We start from the raw sequence: 18,341 nt of genomic DNA, 5'->3' as shown, positions 1-18,341 counted from the left end.
TGGCATTGCCAGCCCATTATGTAGTGGTGCCTGCCAAGATCAATTTTCTATCCCAGAAACCAGAATGCTATTAAGGTAAAGGAAATTGATATTTCCCCAATAATTGCCTTTATGGCCATTTTGACAGAATTTCTTTCTAGGTCACTGAAGTAAAAAGAGATCAATTTTTTAATTAATCTGTTATTGGTGCCATTATAAGACTGCGATGTGTTAAGATTGCCTTGCACAGAATTGTTATCTGTAGCCTTTTTCTGCGGTTACATATATACATATTAACTTTTTTATTCCATTTTCATTTTTAGTGTCCATCGTTCAAACGTGAAGCTGATGGGGCTGAAACGCCAGAGCCATTTGCAGCAGAAGCAAAATTTTTTACAGAATCACGCCTTCTGCAGAGGGATGTCCAGATCATCTTGGAGAGTGTGCAGAATCAGGTCATTCTAGGCACCATCCTTCACCCGGTAAGTCTTGTAAGGCAGACAGAATAATACCTCTGTTCATTATTGGTGTTTTGCTAAGAAACATGACTACGATGAGCTGATCACCACATGGAAACTGGGTACCAAAGTGAAGCCTGATCTGAAAGTGAGACGTGAGGTAAATTGGTTGAAATTTCTATATTGCCAATCAAGTACTTTCAGGTCAGGAATCTTAATTTGATGGACAGTATATTTCTCTTGACAATCCTATTGATCTTTTTTTAGTTTAGAGTTTAGAGATACAATACGGAAACAGGCCCTTCGGCCCACCGGGTCCGTGCCGACCAGTGATCCCCGCACATTAACACTATCCTACACCCACTAGGGACAATTTTTACATTTACCAAGCCAATTAACCTGCAAACCTGTACGTCTTTGGAATGTGGGAGGAAACCGAAGATCTCGGAGAAAACCCACGCAGGTCACGGGGAGAACGTATAAACTCCGTGCAGACTGCACCCGTAATCGTGATTGAACCCGGGTCTCTGGTGCTGCATTCGCTATAAGGTAGCAAGGAAGCCAATTTGTTGGCTGCCAGGAACTAATTTTCAAATCCCTTGGAAGCATAAAGCATTCTTGTATCTTGTAACAATCTGAGTGTTGGAGGGTTCTCGAGTCATGTCTAAAGAAGCTTTACAAGTCTATATTTTATTTGGACAGATTTCTTAGCTTGCAGATTCTTCAATGTCACGGTAGGTGTGTTTTAAACTCTGCGTAGAGAACGGCAATATTTTTCTGCATCGTGATGAGTTTGGGCAAGGATTCCTGGGATATAGCCTAATGATTAGATATGCAATTTCAAATTCACCACAGCAGGACTTTTAATTTGGTTCAGTAAGTCACCTTAAAAGTAAGGTGTAATGTCATCAATAGTGATCATAATAGGTTTATTTAAAAGCCTGTCATGTATCCCAGTAAAAATCTGCAGTTCCTGCCCAGACCAGATTGTCTGGGAATCAGATCGACAGAAGTGTGGGTAATCTGGCAGAAATAGCCTTTCGAGCCACTTGATTCAGGAGAAAAATAAAGAAAGACATTAAATGCTGGTCTTCCATGAGGCACAATTATACCATAAATGAATCTGGTAGAAAAATCTTTTGCTCCTTAATACTCCTCAGCTCCTGTTGAGTTAATCATTACAACAGATGAATGTTAATATATCCTGCCTTTAAAATTGACATTGGTGTACCCAAAAATAGCGTAAGTTGCAGGTTTCTCTCTGTTGTCATGTTTTTTAACTAGTGTTTAATTGATGGCTATTGGAGTAACCCGTGTTTCTAGGTTTATATAGTTCTGTGTTGTCTCTTTGGAATTATTTAATTGTGCAAGATTACCATTTCTGAAGATTGGGGTTCTTTGCATGTACAATTATGGGAAAGGACATGCCAGAAGGCATGTGTTCTTTCACTCCTTGAGGCATCATATTGATATGTAGATGTGCTAAATTTGACTATTTAAGAAACTGTCTCCTTGGCAGCAAGATCGAAACTAGCTGAAGCTACTCAATTCTGCCATCTGCTGGGCAAAGCAGCATGATGCACAAAAAATATTCTGCTTCTGAGTGCTGGTGTTGCAGGGAGAATATGGGGTGAACAGATATTCTGCCAGATTGGAGGTGGGGGAAACAATAAAGACTTTCAATGCCTTCTACCTTGTGGTTCAATTGAAAGGTAAACCGGAACGCAAATGGGTGCATTCCTGTTACCTCTTCTGCTTTGTGCTCGGATTCTGACTGCATTAGACTTTGTTGTTTAAAGGAAATGTTCGTGAGAGTGCAACAAATGTAGCAGTGTGAGGCACTGCCTGCTGTTCTGATGGATGGTGCATCCTGAAGAAGTGCTTTTCATAATTTGTATCTTAGGAAAACAACACACTAACGGCAGGTTCTTTTCATTTCATCCGCAGAATGGTAATATCACAGAGTTGCTGCTTCGTGAAGGATTTGCTCGCTGTGTGGACTGGTCAATTGCAGTTTACACCCAAGGACCTGAAAAACTTCGAGCTGCTGAAAGGTAAATTGTTTGACTGTGAATTGTGAATCTGAAAATATTCTGTGGAAGGCAAAAGACTGTATTTGACAAACTGTTAATAATCAGAATTTTTGCTTAGTGCAATTACTTTTATAGAACACACTGATTAAATTTTGAGTGTACCATCAGAATCCCAAATGTATTTAAACTGGATACTTGATCAATTCTTTGTGAATTAGGATATAGAGTTATAGAGCTATACACCACAGAAGCAGGCTCTTCAGCCCAACTTGTTAGTACTGACCAAATTGCCTGGCTAAGCATTTTCCAATTCCCCGTACCTGGCCGGTTTCCCTGTGTGGAAAAGGTTAGTTTTCAGAATCGTTTTAAATCTGTTCCCTTTCGCCTAAAGCCTATGACCTCTTGTCTTAGATTCTCCTACCGTGGGGGAAGAGACTGTAGCTATTCACCTTATCTACGTTCTACATGATTTTATATACTTCTATAAGAGCCTCCCCTTATAGTTCAAAGCTTTCACCCCAAGTAACATGCTTGTTAATCATTTTTGCATCCGTTCTAGTTCAACGGTCCTATAGCATGAAAACACAATTGTACACAGTACTCCAAACGTGGCCTCACCAACATCTAGTATATTTGTAATATGACGTCTCAACTCCTGTACTCAATGCACAGCTAAATAGGTGAAAGCAGCTATATTTAGCTTGGAACTGTATGGTTGATTAAGCTTCATGCGGTCAATATATATTTTTAGTAAGGGCCCTGTCCCACTTAGGCAGCTAGGTTGTCGCCACATGGTCGATGGGGTGTTGCCTGTATGGTTGTGAGAAGTCTCCTCAATCGCCCAAAGAGTTGTCGCATCTTTCTGGTCTCCGCTGGATTTTCAACTTGTTGAAACATTTTCGGAGGTGGTCAGCGACATTGGGTTTGACGCCAATGAGCGTAGCTTGACTTCTCCTGACGTAGTTGTCGCCAGGTTAACATAGGTTGTTGCCAGGTGACGCAGATTGTTGCCGCTGCTGACTTCGGTTTTTTTTGTTGTTAATGTAATGATTCTATTTCAAATTATTTGTCGATGGGGGTCCAATCGCCGTTTTTCGGTGACCTGCGACGCCTAAAAATAGCCTAAGGGGGACTGGCCCATGAGACTTTTGACATGGTCCTCCTACGTGGCGGGTGAGACTGCATCTGTGGAGAGAAGGAATAGGTGAAGTTTCGGGTCGAGACCCTTCTTCAGACCAATGGGGGGGGGGGGGGGGGGGGGGGGAGAAAGGAAGAGGCGGAGACAGTAGGCTTGTGGGAGAGCTGGGGAGGGGAAGGAGAGAGAAAGCAAGGACAATCTGAAATTGGAGAAGTCAATGTTTATATTGCTGGGGTGTAAACTACCCAAGCAAAATATGAGGTGCTGTTCCTCCAATTTCCAATTTCCGCTAGGCCTCACTCTGGCAATAGAGGAGGCCCAGGGCAGAAAGGCCGGATTCGGAATAGGAGGGGGAGTTGAAATGCTGGGCCACCGGGAGATCAGGTTGGTTAGTGCAAACTGACAGGAGGTGTTGTGCGAAGCGATCGTCAAGCCTGCGCTTGGGGGGGTCTCGCTGATGTAGAGAAGTTGACACCTGGAACAGCGGATGTAATAGATGAGGTTGAAGGAGGTGCAGGTGAACCTCTGCCTCACCTGGAAGACTGCTTGGGTCCTTGGATGGAGTGGAGGGGGGAAGTAAAACAACAAGTGTAGCATTTCCTCCGGTTGCAAGGGAAAGTACCCGGGGAGGGGGTGGTTTGAGTGGGAATAGACAAAATGGCCAGGGAGTTGCAGAAGGAGCCGTCTCTGCGGAAAGCAGAAAGGGGAGATGGGAAGATGTGGCCAGTGGTGGGATCCCGTTGGAGGTTGGAAAAATATTGTACGAGATGGCTGATGGGGTGGAAGGTGAGGACAAGGGGGACTCTGCCCTTGTTACGAGTTGGGGGATGGGGAATAAGAGCGGAGCCGCGGGATATAGAGGAGACCCTAGTGAGAGCCTCATCTATAAAAGAAGAGGGGGAACCCCTGTTCCCTAAAGAATGAGGACATAGCTGATGCCCTGGTCTGGAACCCAGAGGAAGGTAGTGAACTGTAATGTATTGCCTAAAATGGTGGTAGAGGCAGACGCACTCATTACATTTTGAATCTTTCCATGCATGCTTGATGAACAATGACCTACAGTGAAGTGTGGTGTGCTGGATGGTGGCATTAGCTGGCATCTCTCTTTTGACTGCTGTGGATGTGTTAGGATGAATGGTATATTTTCATTGTTTCAAATTTTGAAGTATAAATGTGCCTTTAGTTGCCAGTGGGCACAGTTTGATTACTGCTTTCGCAGTCTAAATGATTTATCAACCTATCAGCAGAAAACCATGTTATAATTTGATCATAGTGGGAAACATGTATGATTGTATATTGAGTAAAACAGAGGTCAATATCTGTTGTGCTTTCTGCTTTTCCCAATGAATCTTGAATACCTGTCACTTCAGTTTGTGCTAACTGTCTGTCTCCTACTTGCTGTTGGGCTTTTCCTTGGTGTCCAGTGCTCATGCATTCAATGTAAGTAACAAGAAGCAATTGAATCAGTTGTCAGGTGGGCAATGAACCTGTCTCCTGAGTTATATTGCAAGAATTGCCACAGGAGATGGTGGAAAGAGAAATTGGGAATCTCTTTAAATTGTTGCCCATAATTCATTCCCATAATTTCTGAATAAGTAATGTCATATGATGTTTAATTCCCCTCCCCCTACCTTTCCATCAATCTTCAGATTTTTCACTTTGGAAGCAACTATGTCAAATCTCCTGTGATTGCCAGTGTGGGGAGGAAGTGTTCGCTGAATGAGTGGGAAGTGTTGATGTTATGTTACGTATGTGTAAGGGGACAAATAATGTTGTTTGAGATTGGCTCGGCACCTTAAATTCAGAATTTAAGTTTTAAATTTTATGCTGTTGTTTTCGGATGAGCCTTGCATTGATGTGATGTGCGTTGGATCCAGTCAAAACTCTTGCAGGATCAAAGGCTATGTTGTAAAATCAGTTTGTTTAAGAAGGAACTGCAGATGCTGGAAAATCGAAGCTAGCAAAAAAGCTGGAGAAACTCAGCGGGTGAGGCAGCATCTATGGAGCGAAGGAAATAGGCAAAGTTTCGGGTCGAAACCCTTCTTCAGACCCGAAACGTTGCCTATTTCCTTTGCTCCATAGATGATGCCTCACCCGCTGGGTTTCTCCAGCATTTATGTCTACCGTGGTAAAATCAGTGCTGGGAATGCTTGGGTCAGGAAGTGTCTGAGTGAACCTGATGACCTTTCATCAGAATTGGGCAATGGCAAATACATTGAAATCTAGAATAGAATAGAATAGTTTCTTTATTGTCATTGTAACATGAACCATGTACAACAAAATTTAAAATGTCAGCCAGTCAGTGCAGCATTCAAACATTTCTAAAAGCTAACGATACATACAAGGTAAAATATTAAAAGATAAACAACTAAATAAATATCACAAACAAAGCACGCATACACACCCAACCCTCCATCCTTCTGTCGATTTCACAGTGTACCAGTCCCTTAGTCTGTATCGCCCCTGCGTTCCTTGGCGGCTACATTTAGTGCTTTTATAGCAGTGGGGTAAAAACTGTTTTTTAGTCTATTTGTCCTTGTCCTTGTAGATCTGTACCGTCTGCCTGACGGCAACAGTTCAAACAGGGAGTGTCCGGGGTGGGAAATGTCCTTTATGATATTCTGGGATTTTTTGGTGCAGCGGGAACTGTGCAAGTCCTCCAAGGTAAGGAGAGGGCAGCCGACAATCCTCTGGGCGTTGTCAATGGCCCTCTGGAGCGCTTTCCTCTGAGCCGCTGTGCAGCTGGGAAGAGAGAAGTGTATATGAGGTTAAAGGTTGGAGTGAGTAAGAAATTGAATGCAACACAAAAGAGGGTGACAATGAAACATGCAGATTTGTTGGGGGAGGTATATATATGAGAAGTAGAATAGTATAATTTCAAAAGGATATATTGGTGTGAAATTCTGAAATAAGAACAACAAATTAGGGACGAATCTTAATCTGCTTTCAATAATTTCAGATAAAGTCCTGCATTGAAGGTGAAGAATTGCTCGAAGGATTCAGCTTTTTTCAAACGGCATCAAAAACAGGGCAGATTAGAATGAGAACAGGAGAATTGAAGTGGACAGATCCCTCTTGTGGGCAAAGCCGGATTTGCAAAATGGTCACTTGTTTTGTATTCTGTCTCCTTGGCGTAGAGAAGACCACATTGTACATTGTAAATATTTTATATGGTCTTGAAAGTATGTGTAAATCAATACTTCACATTTGTTGGACGGAAGGGTCTAAAAGATTAAGAATTGTAACTCATGGTTTAAATGAAAAGCCCCTTGGTATGAAGAATGAGTATTCCTGGAGATACCAATCGCCATTGAAAGATACTGGATCTATTCCTTTCAGGAAGGGGGAATTGCTTTTAACCAATTTATAGGAGTTTGTTGATGTATTGAGCAATATCAAGAAAAGTGGAATCGATTAATGAACTATTTGTATTGCCAGAGGACATTCTATAGCATACTACATAGAAGGTTGCTGCATGAATTAAAGCCTCAAGAAAATGAAGGATTTTCATGTTGGCTTCATGTAACTACAGTAAAACTCAGTTAATTCAGTATCCTTGTGCCTTTGGTGCTAGATAACAGACTTTCCAGAGTATTAAATGTCATATTTATTGGCACAATATTAATTCACTTTCATATAAAGATGTTTCACAGCAACTATTCAGTGAAGCTGGTAAGTTTGAAGGGGGCGAGGGAAGCAGACGGGATGGGTTTTGAAGGAATGCGGCCAACAGGAGCAGGTGGATTTAAAGTGAGTGCGGGATGTGGAGCTTTTGCTAATGGATGGGGAGCATGGGAACTGGAGCCACGGCGAATATAAATTGCAATCATCAGCTGATGGTGAACCACCAGGATATTTGTTGAATGGAGAAAGACTACAGAAGGCTGCTATATCGAGGGATTATGGGTGTCCTTGTAAATAAACTAAAGTTTGCATGGTGGCAAGGTAAATGAAATGTTGGTCTTTATGATAAAGGAGTAAAGAATGAAAGAGGTGCCTTGCTTTATCTGTACAGGGTGTTGACCGGACCTGTGCAGTTGTGATTTCTTTATTTGAGCAAGAACCTACTGGCATTTGAAGGATTTGAAAGATTTTCCAAGTTGATTCCTGAGATTAAGGGCTTGTTTTATGTGGAAATGTTGAGCCTTTACTCCTTGCAATATAAAAAGATGAGAGGTGATTTTCTTGAAACGTACACGTTTGAGATCTCTTCCCTTGCCCAACAACGATCTAGAAACTAGAGGCATAGTTTAGCAATGCCCATTTAAGATGAGAGCATTTTTTTTTCTGTGAATCTTCAGTCTATGGAATTCACTGCCAGGAAGAGTAGCGATTGAATCATTGAATATATTCAAGGCTGAGATGGATGTCTTTGGTCTATCGGGAAGTGTACACTTGTAGGAAACAGGCAGAAAGAGGCAGCTGAGGCCAAAATCAGCTCAATCATACTCCTTTTCTTATTTCTCATGTCTGCATGTAATCAAGATAGCTCTAAGAAGATGGGAGCAGGCAATGGGGAGGGGGTGTTATTGAGAGCTGGTCAGACAAGTGAGGTAATAATTATTGGGTATCTTGATGTGCACAGAGAATGAAAAAAACAGATCAGTAAAGGCAGCATTAATGAGGAATTGACATGCTTTTCTGAGCCAATTTGAATGTCCAAAAAACATGTATTGTACAAAGAGGAGGATTAATGATGGTAAAGGTGCCCCAAGGTAGCAGCAATAATAAAGTGATTGAATTTTGTGTGCAGGCTGGGGAGAAAAAAGTGACGAATGATTTTAACTTGAAGGGCAAATAAGAGAGCATGAAAGCAAAGTCGACTAAACTATTTGGGTAACTAAATTAACGGTTTAGTCACTTGACAGCAGGTACTTAAGGGGATCTTTCAGAGTAGATGCTTTCCAAAGATGAAGGAACGAACCTGCTATTTATGGTTAACCATAAAAGTATAAGAAATTATTAAATTTATAGAAAAAGTCATTTGGTGCAAGGATTGTAACAAATCAGAATATCAGACTGCCTATAAAACAAGGAAAAGAATGAGTAAAAGAACTATGATGAAAAAAATTGACAAGGGAACGAGGCCTAAATATTTAGATTTAGGTGTGTTATCGTCACATCTCAAAGTACAGTGAAAGGCTTTGTTTTGCATGCTATCCAACCCGATCAGATATACCACGCAATCAATTCAAACTCAAGTACAATAGAGCAAATGGGAAGATAAAGTGCTCAAGGATAGTGGAGTCAAGGGATATGGGGAGAAGGCAGGCATGGGTTATTGATAGGGAACGATCAGCCATGATCACAATGAATGGCTCGAAGAGCCGAATTGCCTCCTCCTGCACCTATTTTTCTATCAGTTCCATAGACAAAGTACAGTGTCCTCAATGTGGTAGAGATGAATTGAACAGTACCCTAGCTAATGGCAACATTGTTCAGAAGCCTAATAATGGAGGGGAACAAACTGTTCCTGAGCATGGTGGTGGAGGTTTTCAAGCTCTTTTACCTTCTATTGGACAGGAGCAGGGAGACGAGGGAATGACTGGAATCGAAAAACAGCGCTTCTATAAATGTTAAAAAATAAATATATGTTAGTAAAGTGAACATTCGTCCTGCGGTAAGGTTGTTTGGAGAATTAATAAATGGAAAACCAATGAGGATACAAATATCCTTCCAGGAATACATTGCCCTCTATAATGTTTGGGCCAAAGGCCCATCATTTATATATTTGCCTCTACTCCACAATTTGAGATTTGTAATTAAAAACAAATCACATGTGGTTAAAGTGCACATTGTCAGAGTTTATTAAAGGCCGTTTTTATACATTTTGGTGTCACCATGTAGAAATTACAACAGTGTTTATACATGTTTTTCTCCCCCCCCCCCCCCCCATTTCAGGGCTCCGTAATGTTTGGGACACATGGCTTCACAGGTGTTTGTAATTGCGCAGGTGTGTTTAATTGCCTCCATAATGCAGGTATAAGAGAGCTCTCAGCACCTAGTCTTTCCTCCAGTCTTTCCATCACCTTTGGAAACTTTTATTGCTGTTTATCAACATGAGGCCCAAAGTTATGCCAATGAAAGTCAAAGAAGCCATTATGGGACTGAGAAACAAGAATATAACTGTTGGAGATATCAGCCAAGCCTTAGCCTTACCAAATTCAACTGTTTGGAACATCATTAAGAAGAAAGAGAGCACTGGTGAGCTTACTAATCGCAAAGGGACTGGCAAGCCAAGGAAGACCTCCACAGCTGATGACAGAAGAATTCTCCGTATAATAAAAAAAAAATCCCCCAGCACATGTCCGACAGATCAGAAACACTCTTCGGGTGTGGATTTGTCAATGACCACTGTCCGCAGAAGACTTCATGAACAGACATACAGAGGCTACACTGCAAGATGCAAACCACTGGTTAGCCGTAAAAATAGGATGATCAGGTTATACAGGTGCACAACCTTTTATCTGAAAGCCTTGGGACCAGACACTTGTCGGATTTCGGACATTTTCGGATTTCCGAATGGAAGATTTTTAGCGTAGATTAGGTAGGTAGCGCGGGCGGCTTGAAAAGTCTGGAGCGACTGCCTCCTCCCCGGAGACCGGGGAATCATTGTAAATCATTGCATAAATGTTAGTCAGTTAGTTTGGAGGGATTTTATGTGGTGGTGGTGGTGGTGGGGTGGGTGGGTGAAGGGGGAAACTTTAATTCTTAGTCCCCTACCTGGTCGGCGACTCCCAACATCGCGGAGCTGGGGGCTCCGTCCGGCTGCGGGCGGCGCCGGTTGTAGCTCCGACCCCGGCAACTCTACCCCTGGCTGCGAGGCGCTCCAAATCCAGCGCCGCCCGCGGTCGGACGCCCCCCACCCCAGCTCCGCGAATGTTGGGAGAAGGCGGCCTCCGCGCCCTGGAGCTTACCGCACAGCGACCCGGTAAGGCATTGCCCGCTTCCCGCTGGTATCCCAGCGCTGCGACGCCGCCGACTCCCAACATTTGCGGAGCTGGGGTGGGGGGCGTCCGGCCGCGGGTGGCGCTGGATTTGGAGCGCCTCGCAGCCAGGGGTAGAGTTGCCGGGGTCGGAGCTACAACCGGCGCCGCCCACAGCCCCACCGGCCACAGCGCTGCAGAGCTTACTGCACGGCGACCCGGTAAGGCATTGACCGCTCCCCGTCTCTCCGACCAGGTAGGGGACTAAGAATTAAAGTTTACCCCTTCACATAAAAGCCCTCCAAACTAACTGACTAACATTTAAGCAATGATTTACAGATGTTTAAGTGTCTCCCCGGTCTCCGGGGAGGAGGCAGCCGCTACAGTAGTACAGACCTGGGTTGACCGTGGGTCGTTTCGGGTCAAGTTTGGCGCCAAACGCGAGCTTTGGTGTGCAGACGACATCCTGGAAAAAATGGCCGGTTTTCGGAGTTTTTCGGTTTCTGGAACACCGGATAAAAGGTTGTGCACCTGTAGTACTTAAAAGAGCAACCACTGTTGTGGAAAAAGGTATTGTGGGCAGATGAGACGAACATTAACTTATATCAGTGATGGCAAGAGCAAAGTATGGAGGAGAGAAGGAACTGCCCAAGATCCCATGCATACCACCTCATCTGTGACACGCGGTTGGGTGGATGTTTTGACTTGGCATGTATGGCTGCTGAAGGTACTGACTCACTTATCTTCATTGATGATACAACTGCTGATGGTAGTAGGATAATAAATTCAGAAATGTATAGACACATCCTGTCTGCTCAAGTTCAAACAAATACCTCAAAACTCATTGGCCGGCGGTTCATTCTACAGCATGACAATGATCCCAAACATACTGCAAAAGCAACAAAGGAGTTTTTCAAAGGTAGAAAATGACTCGATCACTCGATCTGAACCTAATTGAGCATGCCTTGTATATGCTGAAGAGAAAACTGAAGGGGACTAGGTCCCAAAACAAGCATGAGCTAAAGATGGCTGTAACACTGGCCTGGCAGAGCATCACGTGAGAAGACACCAGCAACTGGTGATGTCCATGAATTGTAGACTTCAAGCAGTCATTGCATGCAAAGAATATGCAGCAAAATACTAAACATGACTACTTTCATTTACATGACATTGCTGTGTCCCAATTATTATGGTGCCCTGAAATGGGGGAACTATGTATAAACACTGCTGTAATTTCTACATGGTGAAACCAAAATATTAAAATGGCCTTTATTAAAATTTGACAATGTGCACTTTAACCATGTGTGATTTTTTTTTTTCTATTACAAATCTCAAATTGTGGAGTACACAGGCATATAAATAAATGATGGGTCTTTGTCCCAAACATTATGGAGGGCACTGTAAATAAATTGTGGATTGGAAGGCAAGTCAGGAAACATGATAATGACTAGGAAAACTTAATTATTGGTGCTATGGCTGATGAACTGCATTCATGAGTCTCGAGGGTAGTATTCATGGGATCATTAGAAGTTTCCATTAGATTGGAGAATGTCAATCTTTTGGACAAATAGAGTCGTTGCGTGTTATCTGTTGCATTGTGCACTATTTCCAATTTTTTTTCTTGGAGAAAATTTGATCAATTATGTACTTCTGATCTTTAAAAATTCTCCACTACCTTATGTGTAGGAAAGAACTGCAGATGCTGGGTTAAATCGAAGGTAGACACAAAATGCTGTAGTACCTCAGCGGGACAGGCAGCATCTCTGGCGAGAAGGAATGGGTGATGTTTCGGGTCGAGACTCTCCTACAGACTGATTCTTCTTCACCCTTCTCCAGTACCTTATGTACCTTATGTTTTGCATCTGTTAACCTGAGGTCGGCTATGGTCCAATAGAGTGATGAATACTAACGTGATATTGTTACTAAAATTGTTCCAGTCCAACCAGAATGCTGGCGCCCCAACTAACATAGAAATTGTGGATGACTTTTATCTTGTACTACCTATTTGAGTTTGCATTTGGAATTGTGGAATCCCTGTTGTGGCAGTTATAGACAGGAGTTCCAAAGCAATTAAAAATATAATTGGCAATGTTGTACCTATGGTCGTTTCTCCTTTTGACACATTGTCCCAGTGTCTTTGTGATTGATCAGCTTTTTTCTAATGAGGCAATATACGAGTTGTTGTTGAAGTGCTTCATCAACTTGTCACATATGACAAGAGCAACGGCGTTTAAAATATACTTGAAGTAAAAATGTGTGCATTTCACTTTGCTACTTGAAGAGGCATGTTACAAAAAAAAATCTTGTTTTGAGATTCTAGATCTTGGAACTTTAATTCGGAAAATCATGTCAATATCGCCCATCGCTCAAAAGAACAGTTGCATTTTCTTCCATGATAGTTCATTCCTATTCAATTTCAAAATCGGAGGAGAAGTAATTGAGCTTGGTGTTAAAGCAGTGTTCAGATATCGGGTTTGTGGATTTCAAATTGGTGACTCTTTCATTGATCTCTATATCAATGAATCTGGAAGCAAGGCAGGAACCCTTTAACAAATCATCTTGATATAACAACCCCAATTATAATATAACAATGAGGAGCAGGAATGGTTGTGGTTTAGATTACATTATGGGCAGAGCATGGGAAAGTATGGAATATTTTAGTGAAATTCTTACCTATATCTAAAGTTGGGCATTGGACTTATCTGATCTCTGGTTGACTGTTGTTTGGGAAAAGTGATGTATAGTCGCGTACTGAATGATCAGCACTTGAGTCAACTAGCTAATTCTGTTGCCAATTGTCTTGTTTTATAGCTCAAGATAAATCTTAAAATACTAAGAACATTCTCTTATGTTGACAGATCTGCCAAAGAACGAAAACTTCGGATCTGGAAAGATTATGTGGCTCCAACATCTAATATGGACCAAAAGGATAAACATTTTGTGGCTAAGGTTGGTTCAAATTTATCAATGGGCAGTACTTAAAATGTGCATTAGGGTTGTATATTTGTGCATTCAAGTGTATACAATTTGCTCATCTTGAAATGTCTATGTCAGCTCTCAAAATGTGCATTAGGGTTGTATATTTGTGCATTCAAGTGTATACAATTTGCTCATCTTGAAATGTCTATGTCAGCTCTCTTCACTGATATCGTGACTGGGGAACCAGACATGGAGAGCATGATTCTCAAGAATCAAGATTGTTTTATAGTCATATGTCCCAGAAAGAACAATGAAATTCCTTCTTGCTGCAGCACAACAGAATATGTAAACAAAGTACACTGTAACCAATATAATAAACGTGAAAGAAAAAATGTTCAGTGTCCACACGCGCGCACCACGCACCACACCCCACACCACACACTACACACACAACAAACAATAGTAGTTCAATAATAGTCGATTGTAGTTCAGAGCTTATTTGAGGTTGTAATGTTTAATAGCCTGATGGCTGTAGGGAAGAAGCTGTTCCTGAACCTGGACGTTAGTTTTCAGGCTCCTGTACCTTCTTCCCGATGGCAGGATTCTACGGAGATTATGCAGCCTGAAATTACCCCCCAAGATTTTGAGTGAGCTGGGATGCTATCATTACATGGCCTTTGGATGAGGATCAACAATTCGGTATATTGGAGATTACTGCTATGAGTCTGTGTTGTGTTCAGCTTTTAATTAAACATTTACTCAAGTTTTACTCTGTTACACCAAACTTTGTTACTATTTCTTTCTAGTTAGGAATCCTTTGTAACCTTGATCAAAATCAAAACGGCTACTTAAAGATGGAAAGCGAAGCAGCTTTGAATCTGGCAGCTGCCAGAGCTACCTGCGAGTTGACAGGGTTGTTGTGTGGTTCATGTTAAATTCTTACATTAACCCAGGATCAGCTTCAGCTCATGGAGAGCATGGGCTCACCTGATGAAAGAGCTTGAGACTTAGTCTGTGCTTAAACGATACCCAGCCACAAGCAGTCAGAAATAAATGAGGTTTGAACACTGGCCTGCAAATTATATTATTTATTTAAGCCTGTGTAATAATTATCAATTTGTCTCTTTTTATGTCTTTCACATCCCTTTCAAGAGAGCACTTTACAGTTACCAAATTTTTTTATTATAGTCACAATTGTAGCAAACTCCTACAAACATGCGATAATTACCCCATAATTTATTTATTAATGATATAGGTTGAAGGATGTATGAGCTGGTATGTGTGATAATTCTCCCACTATAAAATAGTAATGGACTCTTTCCAACTGAGCATGTAGCGGGGTCTTGGTTTATGTTTCAGACAGGCCAGGCACGATGACCACCTGTCTTTTTCCACAATATCTGAGTGATCTGTATCCAGTTACAATTCATGTTTAAAAATAATAGAGACAGCAGCATGTCATTTCATTTTCACATCATTATACAATATGAGAAAAAGGCACTATCATGCATCGTCTTTACCTTCAATCCCCAAACCCCTTCTTATTTCCATACAATCTATTTTCTCATGTGCCCACAACTCCACCTTAGATCCTCATACTACTCTATATGTGGGGTAATTCTGAGTAATCAATTAACGTACTTGCATGAATTTGGAAAGAAAAGAGAAAATTGGAACACCAGGGCACGTACTTGTACAGTCGTAGGGAGAATGTAGAAATTCTGCATGCCACTGGGGATCAGGATTGAACAGTGATGAGTGGAATTGTAAGGCAGCAGCACCACCTGCAGTCCAAGCCATAGTTGACTGAACCAACAAGAACATAACGGCTGAGTAATCTTGGATACCCAAAAACGATGACCCCTTGTGCTTGTTCCTCTATTCAGTACAATTGTGGCTTATCTTTTACCATCTCTTGTTTGCATCTACCTTATGTCCCTATATTCTGTATTTCCTTAACATCTAACAACATGTGTTGGTCAGTTTTTGGAAGTAATTCATGCACTCTGTCTCTCTTCTCTTTCTCTCTAAATTTCTTTACTCAGAGCTTGCAAATCTTTGGAAATCTCTAATCCTCGAGGCCTGAGATTATATTCAAGATCAAATCAATTTCGTGTCCCAATGTGTGAAAATGGTCAATTAAATGTACTGATTTTAGATGATCAGCCATGATCATATTGAATGGCGGTGCTGGCTTGAAGGGCCGAATGGCCTACTCCTGCACCTATATTTTTAATGTTTTCTATGTTTCTAATTAATTTGTAACATAACTTCCTGACTCTTATACTCAGTGCCTTGACCCATGAAGGCAAGCATACATATGCCTTCAGAAGGGTCCCGACTTGAAATATCACCTCTCCATGTTCTCCAGAGATGTTGCTTGACCCGCTGATATACTCCAGCACTTTGTGTCCTTGTATCTACCATAGATGGACCTAAAAATGTATCTGTATATCAATGACGTTAAGTGTCTTGACATTAACTGTGTACTTTCTCTTGCATTCAACCTCCCAAAGTGCTTCTCACATGCTTGGATTAAATTCCACCTGCTATAGTACTTTTTTGACACCGGATAAAACTGCTAAATCCCACTGTATCCTTGATAGCCTTCCTCACTATTAGCAAATCAAACCATTTTGTTTCCATCTGCAAACTTACTAACCGACGCTTCTAAATTTATGCCCAGGTCATTTAAATATATTGGCAAACAACAAGATGCTGGTTTGGTTGTTTGGGAATGGAAGGGGAATAACAATTACGGCTGAGAGATGTGATCTCAATTTTTGTGGCTGGATCTGATTTTTAAAAGATGGGGAGAGGCTGTGTCATAGAAAATGGTGGGATTTATCTCTATATTCCAAGCTACTGTTGGAATATAAATGACGTGGTTAGCTACATCTTGTGGTAAATGCCTAAACTGCTAAATCAACCAAGACTTCAGGGAACTGATAGTGGATTGAACCAAGGAGCACAATGTAATGGTTTTCATGAGGAGCAGGTGGGTGAAGAGGAGACCACAGTTATGCCTCAACCATCAGGATCTTGAACCACACTGCACAACCCTAACCACAATGCTGCTTCAGCAATGATCCACTATGGACTGTGTTGCACTATGCATTTGCGTTACACTATTATGGTCTGGTTGCCGAGTATCACCGAGAAATTAGTGTATATTTGTGTCATTGCATTAATGGGCCTGGAAAGCAAGTAAGAATGTTATTGTTCTGTTCCTGTCATAGGAAACGAAAGCCACATGACAATTAAGCACTCTTAACTCTTGCAGATCAAGAGCTGCAACATTTTTGTGGTCAGTGGAGGACCAAGCTAATATTAGATAGTTGAGATTTTGAAAATTCTGATGTAAATTGGAAGTGCTTTTTTCCATTACTGGACATGAAAAGAAATTAAAAAGTTGTGACACAAAGCCATTTGTAAATGAAGTTTGAGGTGGTCAGGCTCTCTGCCAGCACAGACAGCTTTCCTCATATTGGAGATACCATTATTGATTCTGAAGAGTTTGTTCTGTGAATTTGTCCTTTGTTTCTGACATTTGATATGTTGCAGCATTGGTGATATCATAGACGGGTCAAGAGAAAAAAAAGGTACACAAATCTGCGGGTTGTGCCAGGAATCTCATCAGGAGATTGCATTTTACTTTGGATTAAAATAGATCCATGGTATCACTCATTGCTGACACTAGAGGGTGTTGTTGAACTGAAGTTAACTGCAAGATGCTGTTATCTACGGCATATTTTAACAAATTGGATTGCAAAACTGAATTTAATCTAACCTCTCTTGAAAGGGAATAACTGCAGAGAAAATATACTCCATTTGCAGTTGCAGAAGCATGGACGATCATGTGGTCACTTCCTTTTTTACATGTTTTTGGCCATCAAATTATGTGAATTTATTAATTCCACTAACTCAGGAAATGGCCAACCACAAATTAATATCTGTAGATAATCAAAACTGCAGATGCTGGAATCTTTAGCAAAAAGAAAACGAACACTGGAAGAACTCAGTGGTCAGGCAGCATCTGGAGGGAATGGAGAGACGATGTTTCGGATCTGAATGTAGAAATGTCCCAACCCAAAACATTTGTTTTCCCTACACAGATGCTGCCTGACCCACTGAGTTCCACCAGCCTTTTGGTTGTTGCTCAGTAGTATCTAGAGTCAGTCTGAAGAAGGGTCTCAGCCCGAAACGTCACCCATTCCTTCTCTCCAGCGATGCTGCCTGTCCCGCTGAGTTACTCCAGCATTTTGTGTCTAGAGTTGGTCTGTTGACCACTTAGCTGATGCATGGGTACAACAAGACAGTGGCCTTTAAATAATGTACTCGTAATAAGAGTTCATCTTTCAACCCTTTTCCGAAGATGCTTGTTGTTGTAATATTTTGCTTTGTGTCTTTTTTTGTTGAGATGCTGGATTGTGTGATTGGGAAACCATCATTTGAACTCGATCTTGTTCATAAAACGTAGAATAATACAGCACAGGAATGTGCCACCTCCAACAGGATCCCACCACCGGCCACATCTTCCCATCTCCTCCCCTGTCTGCTTTCCGCAGAGACCACTCCCTCCATAACTCCCTTGTCAATTCGTCCCTTCCCACCCAAACCATCCCCTCTCTTGGCACTTTCCCTTGCAACCGCTGGAAATGCTACACTTGTCGCTTTACCTCCCCGCTTGACTCCATTCAAGGACCCAAGCAGTCTTTCCAGGCAAAGCAGAGGTTCAACTGCACCTCCTCCAACCTAATCTATTGCATCTGCTGCTCTAGGTGTCAACTGCTCTACATTGGTGAGACCAAGCGTAGGCTTGGCGATCGCTTCGCCCAACACCTCCGCTCGGTTCGCATTAACCTACCTGATCTCCCGGTGGCTCAGC

The 18,341-nt window shown here is 41.9% G+C and overlaps 1 protein-coding gene across 1 annotated transcript in view; it reads left to right on the top strand.

Moving 5' to 3' along the window:
- snd1 (staphylococcal nuclease and tudor domain containing 1) overlaps positions 1–18,341 on the top strand; it is a 736,770-nt gene that overhangs the window by 31,716 nt on the left and 686,713 nt on the right. The window contains exons 7-9 of the mRNA XM_055653291.1: positions 303–461; positions 2,385–2,491; positions 13,393–13,483. Of these exons, the coding sequence (XP_055509266.1) occupies positions 303–461; positions 2,385–2,491; positions 13,393–13,483 (357 nt within the window). The remainder of the gene's footprint in view (positions 1–302; positions 462–2,384; positions 2,492–13,392; positions 13,484–18,341) is intronic.

Source organism: Leucoraja erinacea, chromosome 22, assembly GCF_028641065.1.
Source record: "Leucoraja erinacea ecotype New England chromosome 22, Leri_hhj_1, whole genome shotgun sequence".
NCBI lineage: Eukaryota > Metazoa > Chordata > Chondrichthyes > Rajiformes > Rajidae > Leucoraja > Leucoraja erinaceus.
This window is presented reverse-complemented; position numbering and strand designations above follow the sequence as displayed.